This window comes from Xyrauchen texanus, chromosome 4 (genome assembly GCF_025860055.1).
Source record: "Xyrauchen texanus isolate HMW12.3.18 chromosome 4, RBS_HiC_50CHRs, whole genome shotgun sequence".
Lineage (NCBI taxonomy): Eukaryota > Metazoa > Chordata > Actinopteri > Cypriniformes > Catostomidae > Xyrauchen > Xyrauchen texanus.
Window position 1 is genome coordinate 18928047 of NC_068279.1, and position 18792 is coordinate 18946838.

The 18792-nt window shown below is 40.5% G+C and overlaps 1 protein-coding gene across 2 annotated transcripts in view; it reads right to left on the reverse strand.

The window, feature by feature from the left end:
- The window catches only part of LOC127643233 (dual specificity testis-specific protein kinase 2-like), a 49719-nt gene that overhangs the window by 13837 nt on the left and 17090 nt on the right, over positions 1-18792 (reverse strand). For both annotated transcript variants that reach the window (XM_052125880.1, XM_052125878.1), the window contains 4 exons: positions 12349-12542; positions 11385-11506; positions 1887-1935; positions 1593-1742 (listed from right to left, as the gene is read on the reverse strand). In XM_052125880.1, the coding sequence (XP_051981840.1) occupies positions 1593-1742; positions 1887-1935; positions 11385-11506; positions 12349-12528 (501 nt within the window). In that variant the 5' untranslated portion in view covers positions 12529-12542. The remainder of the gene's footprint in view (positions 1-1592; positions 1743-1886; positions 1936-11384; positions 11507-12348; positions 12543-18792) is intronic.

Genomic DNA, 18792 nt, shown 5'->3' on the forward strand with positions numbered 1-18792 from the left:
CTTGATTATCAGGTGCCAAAGAGGCGTCCGGAGGTTAAATCCCTCCCGGCCAAGCCTGTTCCTCTCCTGGCATCTCTCAGTGGTCCTCTTGGGCCTTCAGAGTACCCCCTTCGAGCCACTAGAATCAGTTGGACTCAGGGCCCTCTCCTTGAAAACGGCCCTGCTGATCGCGCTTGCCTCCATCAAGAGGGTCGGGGACCTGCAAGTATTCTCTGTCAGCGACACTTGCCTGGAGTTCGGTCCGGCAGACACACATGTAATCCTGAGACCGCGGCCGGGCTACATGCCCAAGCTTCCTACCACGCCCTTCAGAGACCAAGTAGTAAACCTGCAAGTGCTGCCCCGGGAGGCGGCAGACCCAGCCCCTTCATTGCTGTGTCCGGTACGTGATTTGCGTACCTACTTGGACCGCACGCAAAGCTTTAGACGCTCTGAGCAGCTCTTTGTCTGCGTCGGTGGACAGCGGAAAGGGAACGATATCTCCAAACAGAGGCTCTCCCATTGGGTGGTGGACGGCATTTCATTGGCTTATCACACTCAGGCCGTTCCCCCCCCCCTCCCCTCCTTGCTGGTCCGAGCACACTCCACAAGGAGTGTTTCATCCTCATGGGCACTGGCCAGGAGCATCTTCCTGGCAGACATATGCAGAGCAGCGGGTTGGGCAACACCTAGTACCTTTGCGAGATTCTACAATCTCAGGGTAGAGTCAGTCTCATCCCATGTTTTCTCAGGTCCGAGCAGGAAGAACTCTGTAACACGCTGACGAATTGACCGAGTGAATCGCTTGCACCTAGCGCCTTTTCCCTCGGCTGAGGTAATACAGTGCGCTTTTCTCCCAGGAGAGCCCACTCACTCGGCTCCCTGGATGACTCCTCCCTAGCCCTGTGGGTCAGCAATTCGGCGGAGGATTTTGCCGACTCAATCCACTGCGGTTAATCAAATCTACTCTGTACTGGAATAGGTGCCCCACAGGTTAGGGCTCCTACATGGACGTTCCACCTGTGTGTATTTTCTGCGGTATGGTCTCCTTACGAGTGGACATGTGTCTCCCTTGGGCAGTTCCCGCTGCCCCCCGGTCGCCGTGTCTGTAGCAACTCCTCCCTCCGAAGAGGCGGGATCTACCACTGCGTAACTTCCCACATGTGACCTAAAAGGGGGGTTACGGATGTAACCTCCGTTCCCTGATGGAGGGAGCGAGATGTTGGGTCTTCCCGTCCACGTCGCTGAGCCGATCCACTGTTGTGGCCGGACCATTTCCGGCTCCTCAGAAAAATCCTGAATGAAACCAACATATTTCCCCGCCTTTATACCCGTATGTCCAGGGGCGGGACATGCAAATTCTGTCCACCAACTTCTCATTGGCATTTTTTCCTAGATCAGAGGTATATACGGCGCTCAAGAGAGACCCCTAGTGTCACTTCTTAGACACACAGTCTCATTCCCTCCATCAGGGAACGGAGGTTACATCCGTAACCTAAATGTTAATCTAGTGTTCTCTGATGCAGCATAAAACTTACACTATAAGAGCATTGTCAGGCCACACTTTTCAAAGCTAAAGATGAGCATGACTGAAATGTGTACTCCTGCTGTACCTTAGAGTTTAGATCTCTGTGATAGATGTTTTTGTAGTGCAAGTAAATCATCCCTCTTGAGATGTCATTGGCAAGGTCCACTTTCTCTCTCCAGCACAAAGGCACATCTTTCCTGGCCAACAGCTCCTCTAAACATCCTCCACTAACATACTGTCCAAAGAGACAGCCAGGGAGGGGAAGAAACAAAATGTCCATCACAACTATGTAGTTTTAATAAAATGAAATGCATAAAAGAAACATATTGAACAGTCTAATTGAACTTTGATTCAGAGGCTGAGAAGATGGAGAGCTCACCTCCAGTATCGGGTACAACTTGTCCTCTTTGACACAAATACCCAGATACCTAGAAGCAGAGATGGGAGAGAAGATCACAAGCTGTCAGTATGACATGTTCCCTAAATCTGCATTGTCAAAAGAGCAATTAGAGACATGTGGAAAGAAATTAACAAAGGAAAGAATGAATACTTTATATTCACTTTCATTTGTCACCACTTGTATAATAGAGAACCGCAAATGAGCAATGAATATGTTTAAATATAAATTTCAATGTGTCATGGTGATCTCATAAGGTTTCTATCAAATTCAGTAATCCTATTCATAGGTCAATGTGACTGTAATTTGTAATAGGGTGATGGATGCTGGCAGGCAATTGGAAAGAGAGATTAAAGCTGTGCTGAGAGCTTTAAAATATGGCTTTGTTCTCCCATAACGCACTATAAAAATCCACTCTGAAATAGTTTAGATAAACACACATGCTCATATTTTTAGATTTAGATAAATCTAGATTAAACGCATTATATTAGCAGAATGCCGGACAGGACTTAGCTTGACTGACTGTTCGATTATTTTTTTGTTATTATTGAAAAAAATAAATAAAAATGCTATCACACTTGGTTTTTTAACTTTAACATTTATACACTACCTTTCAAAAGTTTGGGGTCACTTGCCTGAAATGTTTCTCATGATCTTAAAAACATTTTGATCTGAAGGCGTATGCTTAAATGTTTGAAATTTGTTTTGTAGACAAAAATATAACTGTGCCAACATATTAATTTATTTAATTTCAAAACTAAAAGTTTATAAAAAAAAAAAAAATTAAAAAAGTTTTTTAAATGGATGACGTGAACCAAATAATTAAGAAAAGCAGCCACTTAGAGCCCAGCATATAGATGGGAACTCCTTCAATACTGTTTAAAAAGCATCCCAGGGTAATACCTCAAGAAGTTGGTTGAGAAAATGCCAAGAGTACACGTCTGCCAAATTTAGGCAAAGTGTGGCCACTGTAAGATGCTAAAATATAGTCACAACATAATTCTCATATTTCCATTTCTATTATTCCATAGTTGTGATGACTTTACTATTATTCTAAAATGTAAAAAAAGTAAATATTCAAATAAAGAATGAGTAAGTGGCCCTAAACTTTTGAATGGTAGTGTACAACTTTTAACCCTTAAATGCATGGGTATACCACCAAACACTATAACAAACTCAGGTCTTTAGAGACCTGGCACATAATATATCTATAACTAATGGATCTACAAAATGCCCAGATAGTGTACAATTTAAAAACACCTAAATTACACCCCTAGCATACTGTTCATGTGTTACAAATTATATATATTATTTCTATGATGTTCCTTCATTACGTAGCAATGTCAAATGTAAATAAAATCAATCACCAAAACAACAGTATCACTGTAGCAATGTTCGTTTCTTGGGAAACAGGAAGTGGGACTCCGGTCCATTAAACTCAAAACTCAGGTCTTTATAAACCGCTTTTTCTCAACTGTGGCTTTTCAGCCTTAACTCAGGTCATACACACACAACTGCACTCTGCTGCATCTCTCTCTCCTTGACTCGCTCCTGCGTCTCTCCTTTTATCACTCTCCCCAGTGCTTACTGCAATCAGAAATAAGACATAATAGTGCTCAGGTGTACCCTTACAGATGAACATGACCACCACCCCCCCCCGAGAGGAAGTCAGCGACAGTCATCTGTGGCCCCGGCCTGTGGACCACCTCAAACTTAAAAGGCTGAAGAGCTAGATACTAGTGGGTGATCCATGCGTTGGCATCTTTCATGTAGTGGAGCCACTGGAGCAGGGCGTGATCTGAACAGAGGGTAAAGACACGACCCAACAGGTTGTACCAGTGTTGTACTTAGTCTCCCTCAGAGAGAGCTTGTGACTAGTGTGCAGCACCGGCCGTTCCTCCCACTCCACCACCTGCGAGAGCACTGCCCCCAGGCCCCTGTCTGAAAAACCCATCTGTAAAATGAAAGGGAGAGAGAAATCAGGTGAATGTAAAAGCGCTCCACCACAAAGTGCATCTTTCACCTGCGTAAACACCTGTTGACACAGCTTCTTCCACTGGACCAGATCTGTTGCTCCATTTTTATCGAGATCAGTCAGCAGATTGGCGGTTGAATAATTGGGCACTTCACTCCGATATTCAAGCTGTTCCCAACCGATCGAGCATCTCATCAATCCGAGGCATTGGGTATGCATTAAATTTAGACACCCCATTGACCTTCCTATAATCCACACAGAATCGTACCGACCTGTTGCTCTTAGGGACTAGAACGACCAGGCTGGACCAGTCACTGTGGGACTCTTCTATTACACCCATATCGAGAATTGTCTAATTCTTCCCGAACCACTTTTTTCTTGTGCTAGGAAGTCAGTAGAGACGAGTGCTTACCACTACCCCAGGTGTAGTCTCAATGTGGTACTCTATGAGATTTGTGCACCCTGGCAGAGATGTGAACACATCTGCAAATTATTTTTGCAACTTGGCATCCTCTGTGACTTGAGACAGCGAGAGGTGGTCTTCACACATGACCAGGGTGACATGATTGGCCTTTTTACTTCACCTCCAGCCTGAGCTCCTCCCTCTCCGGAACCACCGTTGCTAATGTCACAGGGACCGCCTACCTCCATAATTTCAGGAGGTTGAGATGGTATATTTGACATGCGTCACTCTATCTGTCCACCGTACCTCATAATCGAGATCTCCTACACGACATGTGACCTCAAAGGGCCCTTGCCATTTGGCCAGTAATTTAGAGCTCAACATTTTTAGTAATACAAGCACTTTGTCTCCCTGTGCAAATTCCTGTAGCCGAGTGTCCCTGTCATACAGTCTGCTTTGACATTCTTGAGCTTGGAGCAAATTCTCCTTTGTTAGTTGACCCAAAGTGGGGAGATTTGCTCTAAGATCAAGAACATACTGAATTTAATTTTTGCTGTTTGCATGGTCGAAGCCCATAGAGCAGCTCAAATGGAGAAAACCCTGTGGAGGCTGGGGATCAAGCCACTTGTCCTAATTTCTAGCGTCCTCATGTTCAAACTTACAAATCATATTTTTCAGGGTTTTATTAATTATTTATTAATTTTTATTAATTTTATTAACAATTCTTATAGTTTGCGTAGTGTACGTGACTTGAACGTAGTGCCCTGATCAGTGATGGTTTCTTTCAGAATCCCTTATCGGGAGATTATTCTTTGTGCTGAGATGTTGTACAGAGGCACTGCTTCCGGATATTGCATTGCATAGTCTACCAGAACAATTACAAAGCGATGTCCACGTGCCATCTACTCTAATTGCATAGTCCACCAGAACCAATACAAAGCGATGTCTGCATGCCGTCTGCTCTAATAGCCTGATGAGGTCCAACAAGTCTTTCGAAGGGGACCTCGATTAACAGATGGGGCACTCTTGGGTTGGCTGGCGGATTCACCAGCTGACATTCACAGCATGCGACACACCACCTGCGAACATCCCCACGAATGCCCGGCCAATAGAAGCAGGCCATTAGTCGGTTCAGTGTCTTTTTCTGCACTAAGTGACCTGCCATTGGATTACTATGAGCCATCTGGAATAACATTTCCTTATGGCTCCATGCTATTAACAATTGGGTTGTATCCTCCTTTGTCTCAGCATTCTGCGTAACTTGATACAACTGATCCTTGATAATTTACAAATATGGATAAGAAAGTGCAGTGTCTGCCTGGAGCTGTAGACCATCAGTAACTTTCACTTGGTCAAAGGCATGCCTAAGGGTTTCGTCTCTCGACTGCTCCAGAGGGAAGTCCCCTTCAGGTATCCTCCAAGGATGGAAGGGGCCAGAGCCTCCCCCACGTCATCCTGACCTGGAGTTGACGAATGCCGCCCGGCACTGCCAAGGCATTACACATATCATTTTCTTGCAGGACCCATCCACACATACTCCCTTTAATGGAGTCTTAAATTCTGGACAATTAGTTCCCAAAATGAGGTGGGAACTAACTGCAACCTCCACTCTATGCTTCTGCACCCGCAATTTAACCTCTTCCCAATCCTGTAAAATTAGCCTAAAACGCCTAATCAAGGCATACCCAAAGTAAATTTAAAGCTGTTCATGAACCGTTTGGAGTACATGCATGGTTTTGGTCACATTTGAAAGGGGACACTCTGAAGTTTTTTCCCCAGCAGTCAGAATTACTGTAAGTGCTACTGATTCTGAGTAATAGAAGTTTACACAATGAAATAGAAGTTTTTTTTTTCCGCCTGAAATTTTTTTTGCATACAGATGCCTGCAGATGACTATAACTTGTAGCTATTAGCTTGAGAACACAATGGGATCACAGCATGGAGCCTTACCTAGTCCAAGTTCAAATTTTAGAACAATACCATAAAAAATGAATATTTTACACATGTTTTTCTAAGGGTACACCCAGGCGTTTTACAAAAGTGCCTTTTGGATACTCCAAAAGGACCCTTTGGTAACCTAGGACAAAAAGGCTCCTACTTTTGAACGCTTCAACGTACAGTCATAATTTTGGGCTCTAATGAAAGATGACACTTAGAGCTATCATATTCCATATCCAGATCCACTATTAGTTTTGCTGACACAGAGTAACTGATGCATAAACACATTAGAGTGCCTTTTCCCTTCTTGAAACTAAATGTTGTGCATATAAAAGAGTCAAAACTAGTGCTATGGTGGACAATTTGTTTATATAAAAAATACACAACAAACTATTTACATGAATTTTTACACAAAGTATTTACAAACCATTATAAAATTGTACATGTTTCTAGCAACATGCCAGTCATTGTAGCAGTCACATTTGGGTACAAAGCACAAAGGCAGAACACAGGAAGAGTACTTCACTGGTGTCTTTGCATGACACTGCCTGCACTTCAGACGACCAGCGGTGCAAGATTTGGTGATGTGCAACGGCCTGTGATCTGCTCTTCGTGGAGCAGGAGATACGGGTCTGGCTGTGGAGTGAGACCCCAACTCTGCCAGCTCCTCAGCAAGAGTCTCTCTGAAAGCCCTCCTCTCTTGATGAGGTGCTGTCCTGCTGCTCCACTTTATGTGGCCGCTTGCTGAGTGGGGAGAATAAATAAATGTAATTTACAAAGCTAGACACAACTTTTCCATCTTTTCTGTATTATATATATATATATATATATATATATATATATATATATATATATATATAGTTTTCTTTTCGAGTGTGTAAATATGCATTATTGTATGTATATTTACTGTAAATACTGTATACTTTGCCAATGTACTATGGAACAAAGAGATGGGCCTACACCTCCCCCATCAATTCAGCATTGTAACAAATAGATGGGCCTACACCTCCCCCACCTCCCGCATTGTAACAAATAGACTCTCAAACACAACATATATTCTTATTTTCAACTTATATTTATTTATTTATATATATATATATATATATATATACAGTGAGGAAAATAAGTATTTGAACACCCTGCTATTTTGCAAGTTCTCCCACTTGGACATCATGGAGGGGTCTGAAATTGTCATTGTAGGTGCATGTCCACTGTGAGAGACATAATCTAAAAAAAAAAAATCCAGAAATCACAATGTATGATTTTTTAACTATTTATTTGTATGATACAGCTGCAAATAAGTATTTGAACACCTGTCTATCAGCTAGAATTCTGACCCTCAAAGACCTGTTAGTCTGCCTTTAAAATGTCCACCTCCACTCCATTTATTATCCTAAATTAGATGCACCTGTTTGAGGTCGTTAGCTGCATAAAGACACCTGTCCACCCCATACAAACAGTAAGAATCCAACTACTAACATGGCCAAGACCAAAGAGCTGTCCAAAGACACTAGAGACAAAATTGTACACCTCCACAAGGCTGGAAAGGGCTACGGGAAATTGCCAAGCAGCTTGGTGAAAAAAGGTCCACTGTTGGAGCAATCATTAGAAAATGGATGAAGCTAAACATGACTGTCAATCTCCCTCGGACTGGGGCTCCATGCAAGATCTCACCTCGTGGGGTCTCAATGATCCTAAGAAAGGTGAGAAATCAGCCCAGAACTACACGGGAGGAGCTAGTCAATGACCTGAAAAGAGCTGGGACCACCGTTTCCAAGGTTACTGTTGGTAATACACTAAGACGTCATGGTTTGAAATCATGCATGGCACGGAAGGTTCCCCTGCTTAAACAGCACATGTCAAGGCCCGTCTTAAGTTTGCCAATGACCATTTGGATGATCCAGAGGAGTCATGGGAGAAAGTCATGTGGTCAGATGAGACCAAAATAGAACTTTTTGGTCATAATTCCACTAACCGTGTTTGGAGGAAGAAGAATGATGAGTACCATCCCAAGAACACCATCCCTACTGTGAAGCATGGGGGTGGTAGCATCATGCTTTGGGGGTGTTTTTCTGCACATGGGACAGGGCTGACTGCACTGTATTAAGGAGAGGATGACCGGGGCCATGTATTGCGAGATTTTGGGGAACAACCTCCTTCCCTCAGTTAGAGCATTGAAGATGGGTCGAGGCTGGGTCTTCCAACATGACAATGACCCGAAGCACACAGCCAGGATAACCAAAGAGTGGCTCTGTAAGAAGCATATCAAGTTTCTGGCGTGGCCTAGCCAGTCTCCAGACCTAAACCCAATAGAGAATCTTTGGAGGGAGCTCAAACTCCGTGTTTCTCAGCGACAGCCCAGAAACCTGACTGATCTATAGAAGATCTGTGTGGAGGAGTGGGCCAAAATCCCTCCTGCAGTGTGTGCAAACCTGGTGAAAAACTACAGGAAACGTTTGACCTCTGTAATTGCAAACAAAGGCTACTGTACCAAATATTAACATTGATTTTCTCAGGTGTTCAAATACTTATTTGCCGCTGTATCATACAAATAAATAGTTAAAAAATCATACATTGTGATTTCTGGATTTTTTTTTTTAGATTATGTCTCTCACAGTGGACATGCACCTACGATGACAATTTCAGACCCCTCCATGATTTCCAAGTGGGAGAACTTGCAGAATAGCAATGTGTTCAAATACTTATTTTCCTCACTGTATATATATATATTTTTCGCGTCCATTTATATATATATATATATATTTACAGTAAATATACAAAACATCTATATAGCATGTCAATAGATCTGAAACAAACAATGAACTAAAACCTCACACACGCACATACAAATACAAAAACACGCACAAACGGTTCAAACACTCACTGAGGAAACACACGACAAAGGGTAATTACAAAATGTGTTCATTATTCAAACTAAAGCTTATTTATGCGGAATATACAGTAATATATGTTATAAAACACAAGAAAACACTTACTTGTCCAGAGCCATGTTCTCATCTCTCCATATTTCCTCTGCCTCCAAATCATCCGTATTGTTTTCAGAAATTTCATCTCCAAACTCAGAATTTTGACAATGAATGCCTTCTTATATCACATCCTGGGGTGAAAATCCTGTTTTTCAGGTCCGTTTCACCATATTTAAATCGGCAAATGTGTAAACAGTTCCAAAACAGTTCTCCAATGGCTTTATGCGCGGAGGCTAAAACTGTCGGTAAACTTCGAGGCTGCTTACGCACACGCATAAGAGAACCGTGCTCTAATGGCTCCACTAAAGCCGCATATCACTGTTTTCAGAATTTCATTGGCTATACGATGCGTCAGTCATTTCCACTCTTCGATGTAATTGGTTTGATCAGTAAACAAAGGAAAGTGGGTATGCCCTTACATTCGACACAGACTGTGGTTGGGTATTGAAGGCTTTGGATAGGACATGGAAGCTCCTATTGGGTCAAATGAGGTGTCAATCGAAAGGTCAGAGTGCGTGCTTCCATTTTGATACCGGATATAGGAAATGTTTACATCTGAACTGAAGTTATTACCGATAATATGTGAAAGATTAGGCACAGCTGCCAGGTGCTTTGAAATGATGCAACAAGAGTCTGTGGATATTTATTGATGTAATAATGTGATTTGGACTAAACATTTTACTTGAAGTGATCGTTTGGACATTTGACAATGAAACAACACCGTTTTTGTCGGGAAGTTATGGCTCAGTGGACTACTATGAGGCTTCATAGGTGAGTTGCCTAAATTTTGTTTTTGGTTGTTTATATGTTGGTGGTCTGACAAAGATATAGATTGTACCTGCTGTTGTGATTGTATCTTAAAAAGGTTTACATCGTTCGAATCACGAGTATCTCAGCTTTCCAAATATATGTATTATGTTTACTTTTTTTTTTTTGGAGTTCTATCTTTCAAAAACATAAACCTCTGAAACACACCGTGGGTCGAGTTCGGCACGTCGGACCGGGAAAGCGTTAATGATGAGTGGCACTACAGGATAATTGTGAATATATTCCCATGCACACACCTCACCTTCACCCTTTTACTTGAGCGCAAAGCCTCATCTTGAACCAAACATTAGTGTATAGTGGTCTGATTGCAGCCAGTATCCACCAAGGCTTGATGTGTACTCTTCTTGACACTCACCGGTATTCTGTATGCTCCAGCTCGATCAGGGGCAGACTGCTGAGTGTCAGGGACCCAGACCAATGTTCCCAGCTCCATCATGGGACATTGGTCCTAGAAATTCCCAGGTTCCCTGCAACTCCAGCAGGGCAGCCCAGGCGTTATGTCTGCACCTGCAATAGCGGTGGCTGGGAAAAACTCAGCGAGTGGGAAGCCGGCTTCGGAGGGACATTCCCGCGTTCCCGGGGAACCGGGACATGACGATGAAAGGGGGAAGAGTGAGAGAGTGAGTGAGAGGAGAGAGAGGGGGAGAAGAGAGAGTGAGGAGATGGAGTGACAGGGCTCTTCCGTCCTCTAGTATGCCAGCATATGGTCATCAGCCAATTGGACGGCCTCCTCCAGCGATTCAGTGGGAATCAGGTAAGTTGAACTCAAAACTCAGGTCTTTATTAACAGCTTTTTCTCAACTGTATCTATTCAGTCTTAAATCAGGTCACACACACAATTGCACTCTGCTGCATTCTCCCCAGTTCTTACCGCAATCAGAAACGGGTGTTAGACATTATAATGTTAAGGTGTGTACCCTTACCGCTTTCTCTATCTCCGGATGAATGCTCGACCACGCCCCTGCTGCCACAGTCACCTCGAGTAACAAACAGCATGCATAATATGCATGTGCGCATGCATATGAGGTAATGGTAATTCACCATTATTGCACAGAAAATCAATGCGAATATATATAGTTGCAACTCCAAAAACTAAATAAGGTACAGGAAGTGGAATGAGGTCCCGGGTCACTAAAGTCCTGAGGTATGTGTTTAGAGGTTAAATAAGCATCAGAATCTTAGCCACATGGTACATCCATGTATATACACATACAGTATATGGCCTATACAGTGTGTATACAAATCTTAAAGAGACTTGAAGGCTTAAAAGGCCCAAACGACTATTATACGTTAAGATGGAGTTCAATCACAGATGGAGAGTTGTTAATTAGCATTAATAAGAGTGTTACCTCACTATGTTGGGGTGAGAGAGTTTCTGCAGAAGGCTGATTTCTCGTACAATGCTGTCCTGGTCCACGTCATTCTTGTAGATCTTCACTACCATAATTTTCAGAGTGGTATTATGGATCACCTGACAATGAAAGTAAATCAAAGTGAACAGTAGCTTAGAGAAAAGGTTAATGAATCAAAGAGCTATAAATACTCATAAAGTCTCTAATACACAGACACACACACACACACATTATATATATATATTTAAAAAAAATAAATAAATAAAATCACAAAAACCAACTAAACGTTTAATATACAGGAAGAGATAGAACTGCTGGTAATAATGGTTTGGCCTCTATGAGCAATGCAATCATCAGTTATATAATTTACACAGCAGGGACTCATCAGGAATTAATGGGTTTAGTCTACTCAGGCATGAAGGCCACCTCAAACTGGGCCTAGCTGAAAAATATGTCCTAATTAGTAGGTCTACAATACAAGCACTGTACAGGCACCAATAAGTTATATACGCACACATACAGCACACTGTGGGAGACCCTCTGCAGTACAACATCATGATGCCTAAATAATTTCAATTTAGACTGAGATTATCACACGGCTACATTCTTATCTTAAAGAGAATGCCTTGAATAAACATAACTTCAACTTAAGCAGAAGTGAATATACAAGTTGGTCTGTGAAAGACTTCACTATAACACAGTTACCTTAATTATGATATAGTTATGAAAAAGATTAATTGTGAAAAACACATAACTCAATGAGAGTAAATCAATGTGCACATTGAGTATGTGCAGGGCAATGTTGTACACTGTTAAACATCTATTGCAAGCAAGTTTCTCTAATTAAGGAAATAAATCTAGACATTCTACCAAAACTTTTATTTATTTATTAAATATTATGGAGATATTCTCTCCATTAAACCAATTTATAATGTCAGCTGACATGTTAAAGGAGTATTACCTTGTAAACCTTTGAAAAGAAGCCACTGCCAATGAGCTCATGAGTGAAATTTTCCCAGAATTCTAGCTTGCGCACGGCTGTGCGTAGTTTCTGCCATCGGTCCACATGGCAGTAAGAATCAGAAGATTCTCTATACAGCGTTGGGCTGGTAGGCTCAGAAGAAACGTCCACATCACACATCCTGGAGATCTTCGCTAAGAATGAAAACACATGCATTCTATTATGGTGGGGACTTCCTATTGACTTCTATTGCTTTTATACTGAGCTACTGAGATTTTCTATCCCCTATCCCCTAACCCTCACATAAACCTGTTTTAACATATATCGGTTATATGTATTTATCCCATTGGAGGGTTCCCACTCTTTTCAAGCCACAATTTTCCAGGACATTTTATGCGCCCAACAAGTGTAATATTTAGCACAAACACATGTCCATTAAAACTGAGCTTTAATTTAGCTTTCTTTCTGTTTTTGACAGAAATTCCTCACCTCCAGATAAGCAGTATATATGCTCAATGACTTCTGACTTTATGTGAACGAAAAGACACAAATTTGCCCGTTTTCTCATTGGAAAATATAACCGTCCTGGTCACAAAAGTGAAGTTTCTGGGGAATAATAGCCATTTTCTATACTTTTGAGGCATAAGCAATTAGGAAATAACACTTACTACCCAGGAACAAAAATTGTGTTACATAGTGTAATTGATTAGTTTAGTGACCCCATCTGGAAATGCCACTAGGTGGCAACAAATGAAAGTCTAATGTGCTATGAGCGAGTCATTGAATAATTTGAAATGTTCACTACTGAAATCTGCCAAGAGACTTTATAGTGTTTAAGCATTATAAGAACAAAGAAGATATATCATTTCCATTCAGATTTTTGAATGGCAGAGCATGACTTTTCATCCAAAAAGACAGCAATAATAGTCTAATAATAATAATAAAGAGTATCAATAACGTCCTTACCTTCTACATTACAATTTGCATGTCAAATATACTGAGTTCAGTAAAATGTTTAAGCATTATAAAAACAAAGCAAATGTACTGTATCAATTTCCTAAAGTATTTATACTGCTGAACATGACTTTAATCAGAAAAGACAACAATAATAGCATAATAACAATAATTTTGAGTTATAATGATGTCCCTTCATCATTGTAAAGTGCATTTCACATGAGTTGAGTCGAGGTGTCAAAACTCCACAAAACACCAGCATCAAGCAGTGCTTTGTCCTCCAGATTAGGGTGCTTACACACTGACTAAAGTTTATGCTGCGTCAGAGAATGCTGCGAATGCATTGATTTCAAAGGGGATGGTACGTCAGGAGGAGGAAGAGGGAAATTAAGAGATGTTCAACATCTCTTCTTAAATTTCAACCATTTTTTAATATTAAATGTAGCTTTGTAGCTTTTGTACATAATTTGTGAGGCAAAACATGTGAAAAACACTTTGGTGTGAAGTTGGAGCCGAGGTTGTGCTGACGTGAAGCATAGACTTCAATGTATTCAGCAGCACTGACACAAGTCATTTGACATCCCCTCAACATGTAGAAACATCAGTCACTTTTACACATTAATATCTCTTCTGCCCTTTTCTCTCCATGATGAACAAGGTAGACTCACATGCAGATGCTGAAGTAAACTAACAACATACCTCTCTCATTCAGTCAGTCGTTACAAGTACCAGGTCATTCAGTTTGTTAATGAATGAAAAGTTTCACGAATGCCTCTTCTTACTTTGCATTGATAGTAGCTGTAACCAATCAAGAGATCTGCCTTGGTTGCACCACGATTGCCAAGCTCACGATTGGCTGCTGTTGTAATTAATCATGAGGGTGTAATCGCCCTTAACCGCTGATGCTGTTTCACAATGTGCAGCCGCCAGCTGTGAAAAACTATATAAATTTGTGTATTTGACTCCTATTCCGAGTCAGATCGTTACCATGCTTTTGTGCTTGTAATAGAAACCTTGCTAGCAACACAGTCAAATGGTTATATTAATATTTTCCAGGACAAATCATTATTTTTCCAGGATATTTAGGTATTTTTCTAATTTTCCATGACTGGAAATATGCATTGCAAAATTGCAGGAAGCATGGGAACCCTGCATTGTCTTCGAATACTTGATTTTGATCGGCTGGAATGCATGTGTTAAAACCATTTAATGCACAGATAGTTTAATCAGTTAAACTATTCAAGTCAGTTTATAAATTCAGTCAGTTTAATCACCATTCTATTTTAACATGTCTACTCTATGTTCTCTGTAATGAGACATTGCGTGAGTTTTATGCCTCTGTTCAAACGACCTCTGGACGCAAATAATATGTTGCAAGTCTGATGAGACTTTAAGCCGGGATTAACCATCACATCACAAAACAGGACATTTTTAAGTCTTTAAATCAATTATGAAGCACTACAGGGAAAAATGGAAGAGACACCAGTGTTCATCATCACCATATCAGAATCAGAATCAGCTTTATTGCCAGGTATGTGTACACATACGAGGAATTAGACTCAGGATTGTACATTGCTCACGATGTGCTTACTCATACAAAAATACAATAACACAATAATAAAATAAAATCATACAGTGTAGACAACACAAATATACACACAATGAACAAAAACAATATAGACATATTGACAAATAGTGCAGTGATAAGAGTGCATAGGATGCAGGAGTAAAGTTATTATTATCATTATTATGTACATGTCGGAGGTGGATGGGATATACAGGTACACATACATGCATAAATGTACAGAGTGCGATATTACTATTAGAGAGTTTATTAGAGCACTTTCCACATACCCTAAGACTTGTAAGGAAAGTATGGTTTAACATAAAGCCATGTTTTGCACAGAGGTGGAGAGAGGAAAACCGGGACCCAAAAAATGCATCTTTCGCTGTCTGGCAAGACGATTTGAATTGTAATAAGATAAACATAATCTAATATTGCTGCGCTGCTCAGGACACACCCGCTAGAGGCCGCCGCTTGATCATGCATTACTGACTGAAGCAAGGAATGCAGACTGTGTTATAAAGGGCAGCCTTTTGTAGTATAGTAATCACGCTAGGCCATAGCACGATTTCATTCTTAATTCAATCAATCTTGCAGCCTTGATGGATACCATACCGATGTCTAAGAGGTCAAATTCAGCAGGTTTCAGAGCGTTTTGAATGTTTTTGTTCTCATCACGAACAGTAAGTGCCACTTCTACAACTGTCACATCCGTAAAGCTGTTTTTTCCTCTTTAATGACAAAGAATGGACCTTTAATATTACAAGTTCTTAGGAGTGCCAGCCCTTCTATATTATTTGTAGAATACCTACTTCTACATGCTAGTATTATTTCTGAATTTTGCATTAAAATTCACAAGAGTTTGTACAGTGTGTAGTCTCCAATTATTTGTATAGCTTTATTTAATTAATGAAATAAATGAAATATGATTGCACTAATTTATCTCTATGTTTGATTTAGAACTAGCAGAACTCTAGATCTAACGACCCCGTAAAATAAAGTTAACTGTTATTGTTATTCTTCCCGTTGAAATTCTCACAGCAAAACTCAATGACAGCTGTACCTAATCAATGCTGGCAAGTAACCACAGTATAAGTCAAGACAATTTTATTTGTATAGCGCCTTTCACAACACACATAGTTTCAAAGCAGCTTTACAGAAGATCAGGCATTAACAGACGTTAAAACTGTAATGTCTATAATGTCGATGAATCATCATTGTGTAATTAGATAAAATACGATTGTTAATCGTGTTTAAAAATAAGTAGTTAAATAATAATTTTATTAATAACCCAAGTGAGCGAACTGAAGGCGAATGTGGCAAGGAACACAAAACTCCATAAGATGTTGATTAATGGAGAAAATAACATTGGAAGAAACCAGACTCACTGTGGGGGCCAGTGCCCCTCTGGCTAACATCATGAATATAATGTAAATATTACTTATGTATAGTTAAAGTCATGGTTTAAAATTATTAAACTAAGTGTTAAGGGTCAGTGTATAAACATTGATTTAGTTTGAACTGTAAGATTAATGACCAATGACTTTGAAGTCCATCCTGGACTAACTGCAGAAGTTCACATAGATGTAATTGTCCTTGTTAACTGGCTGATGAAGGCTATTGTTGGCAATTGCATTCCATTACAAGATCATAGTCCATCAATAGACCGAGGTGATGCAGGCCGAGATCAGGGATGTGAAACGCAGTTCAACCTGGCCAGTAATTTCGGTGAGGTTTGGTGTGGTCCAGCCTAAATCCAAGGTTCAGACAATGGCATATGAAGTATCCCATGTCTTATGGTTGGAGTTGACATCAGTTCATCCTCTGAAGTCCATCATAATAGACTGAAGTGATGTATGGCTGACCCCGGCTGCATTTAGTCATTATCATTCAGAGACACGTAGCAGTGGAGTCCAACAAGAAGCAGGAATGGTGCTGGATCCAGCCGGTTCTGGTGACATCAGGATAGGAGTCCCGAGGTTGAGATAGGTATAAGCAGAATCATGCACGGCTAGGTTTACGTTAAACGATTTGAATTCACTTAGCGTAGGGTGGTTCTTTGTCTACACGTTGTGCATTAAAATAATTTAAAATACGCCATGGATTATCCCTTACATATTATTGGTTGTAATATAATTGAAAGATGTTTGCTACTTGTTTGTTGGTTGTAGGTGGTATTAGGGGGAGGGACAATTTGAAGTTTGTTCAGCAGGATACTAATAAAATGTGAATATGAAATGTAACAGAGGTGTTTTTGGTACATTAAAACAAATAGTTTTTCTTAGATGTGAAGGTTAAAATAAGCTTAAACTATTGATGTTGAGTTTATGGTTACAATTTTAATTCAGATTCACGAACAAATTAATTCGGACTCAACACGGACTCGGCCTGTTATGGACTTGGTCTTGAGTCCGACTCGGCCCCTTTTGGACTCTGACTCGAGTCGATTGTTTAAAGACTCTGACTTAACTCAGACTAACCTTTCTACAGCTTCTACAGCTGCAAAAAGCTCTGGCTGAAACAAGAAGTAGAATGGTGGAAAGGGGGTATGCACGTAATATTATGAAATATTTCCTTAATGGACTTTAATGGTTGCCTTTAATGACAATACAATTTACCGATATCTACGGTGGGCCTAAGCTATAATTTTAGGCACTGCATCTTAAGTATAAAACCACACAGGATATTGCCACATTTGCAACATGAAATAAAGGTTTTCACATATAACAGTGGTTTTCTGTGCACTGTGTCACTGTGTCTTTCACTCTTTGTGCATATATCCAAGGCCTAATTTTCGTGTTGTGGAGACAAACCATAAAAGTGGAGCATTGAAGTCAATGGGAATAGTCATCACAGCCCACTGAATAGCACAGAGTGGCACGCTTTCACATCCCGCTAGGCTTTGTCACTTAAGAGGGAATCATCTAGTTGTATTCATAAAGGGTAGAGCGCACACATGCGGTCTTTGTTTTTTCAGCAACAGACACACAATCACAGCCCTTTCAGTTTCACAATCTTGCAAAAAGGCAGATAACTGATACGTGCAATCCTAACTGGTGTATGAGTCTCTCTTTCTGATGGTTTGTTTGAACTAATTTCTTTCATCTAGCATATGTTTTCTCTGTTTTTTAGTCTCAGAATGATGAATAAGAGACCAAATGCATTACAGTATCTTTAAAGGTGCACACGTAAAAGTAGACTAGTATTTTTGGGAGAAATAAATGTAGACGCACGAAATGAAGACTCTTGTCATATCAGTCTTTGAGGAAAAAGCTGCTCTCTACATATGATGCAGAGTGCACATTCATGAGTGCTGCTATGTTGAGTTCATTTTACCAGTCGTCATTTTAGACAGTATGGCCAGGTATTTTGCCCATCAACAAACATAGTCCCAAACAAAGCCAAAACAGGATCAATGTTGGAACTCCCACTTACAAAGACATGTGGAATAATACAAACACAGAAGCAATCTGAATTGGTGTACTAAATATCAGCAATCTTGGAACACATCTTACCCTATCAGATTAAAACAGTGTTTACCAAACTTTTACAGTAGCGTATCCCTCCAAACATCCTTTTGCATAATCCCTCTCTAACGCATAGAAAATATTTGTACAAGGTATTTTGAAAATGCTAAAGTGAGTGTCAAGCGTTTCTTTGACTGTGCGTTTCCCCACGCTTGAAGGAGATAGGTTCTCACTATTTGAAGTTATAAACTGGATTCCACTCAATGATTAGGCCTTGTGAATTATTCCATCCATTTATTATAGAATTCATGTAGGTAAAAACCTTCAAAACATAATCATACATACAGTGTTAATCACAAGGAAACCCAATAAAGTGCATAAGTTAGCAGGTTTAACATAACTTAATTTTAACATCTTTGCGCAGCACTACAAATACATCAGTACCTTAAGTTAACAAAC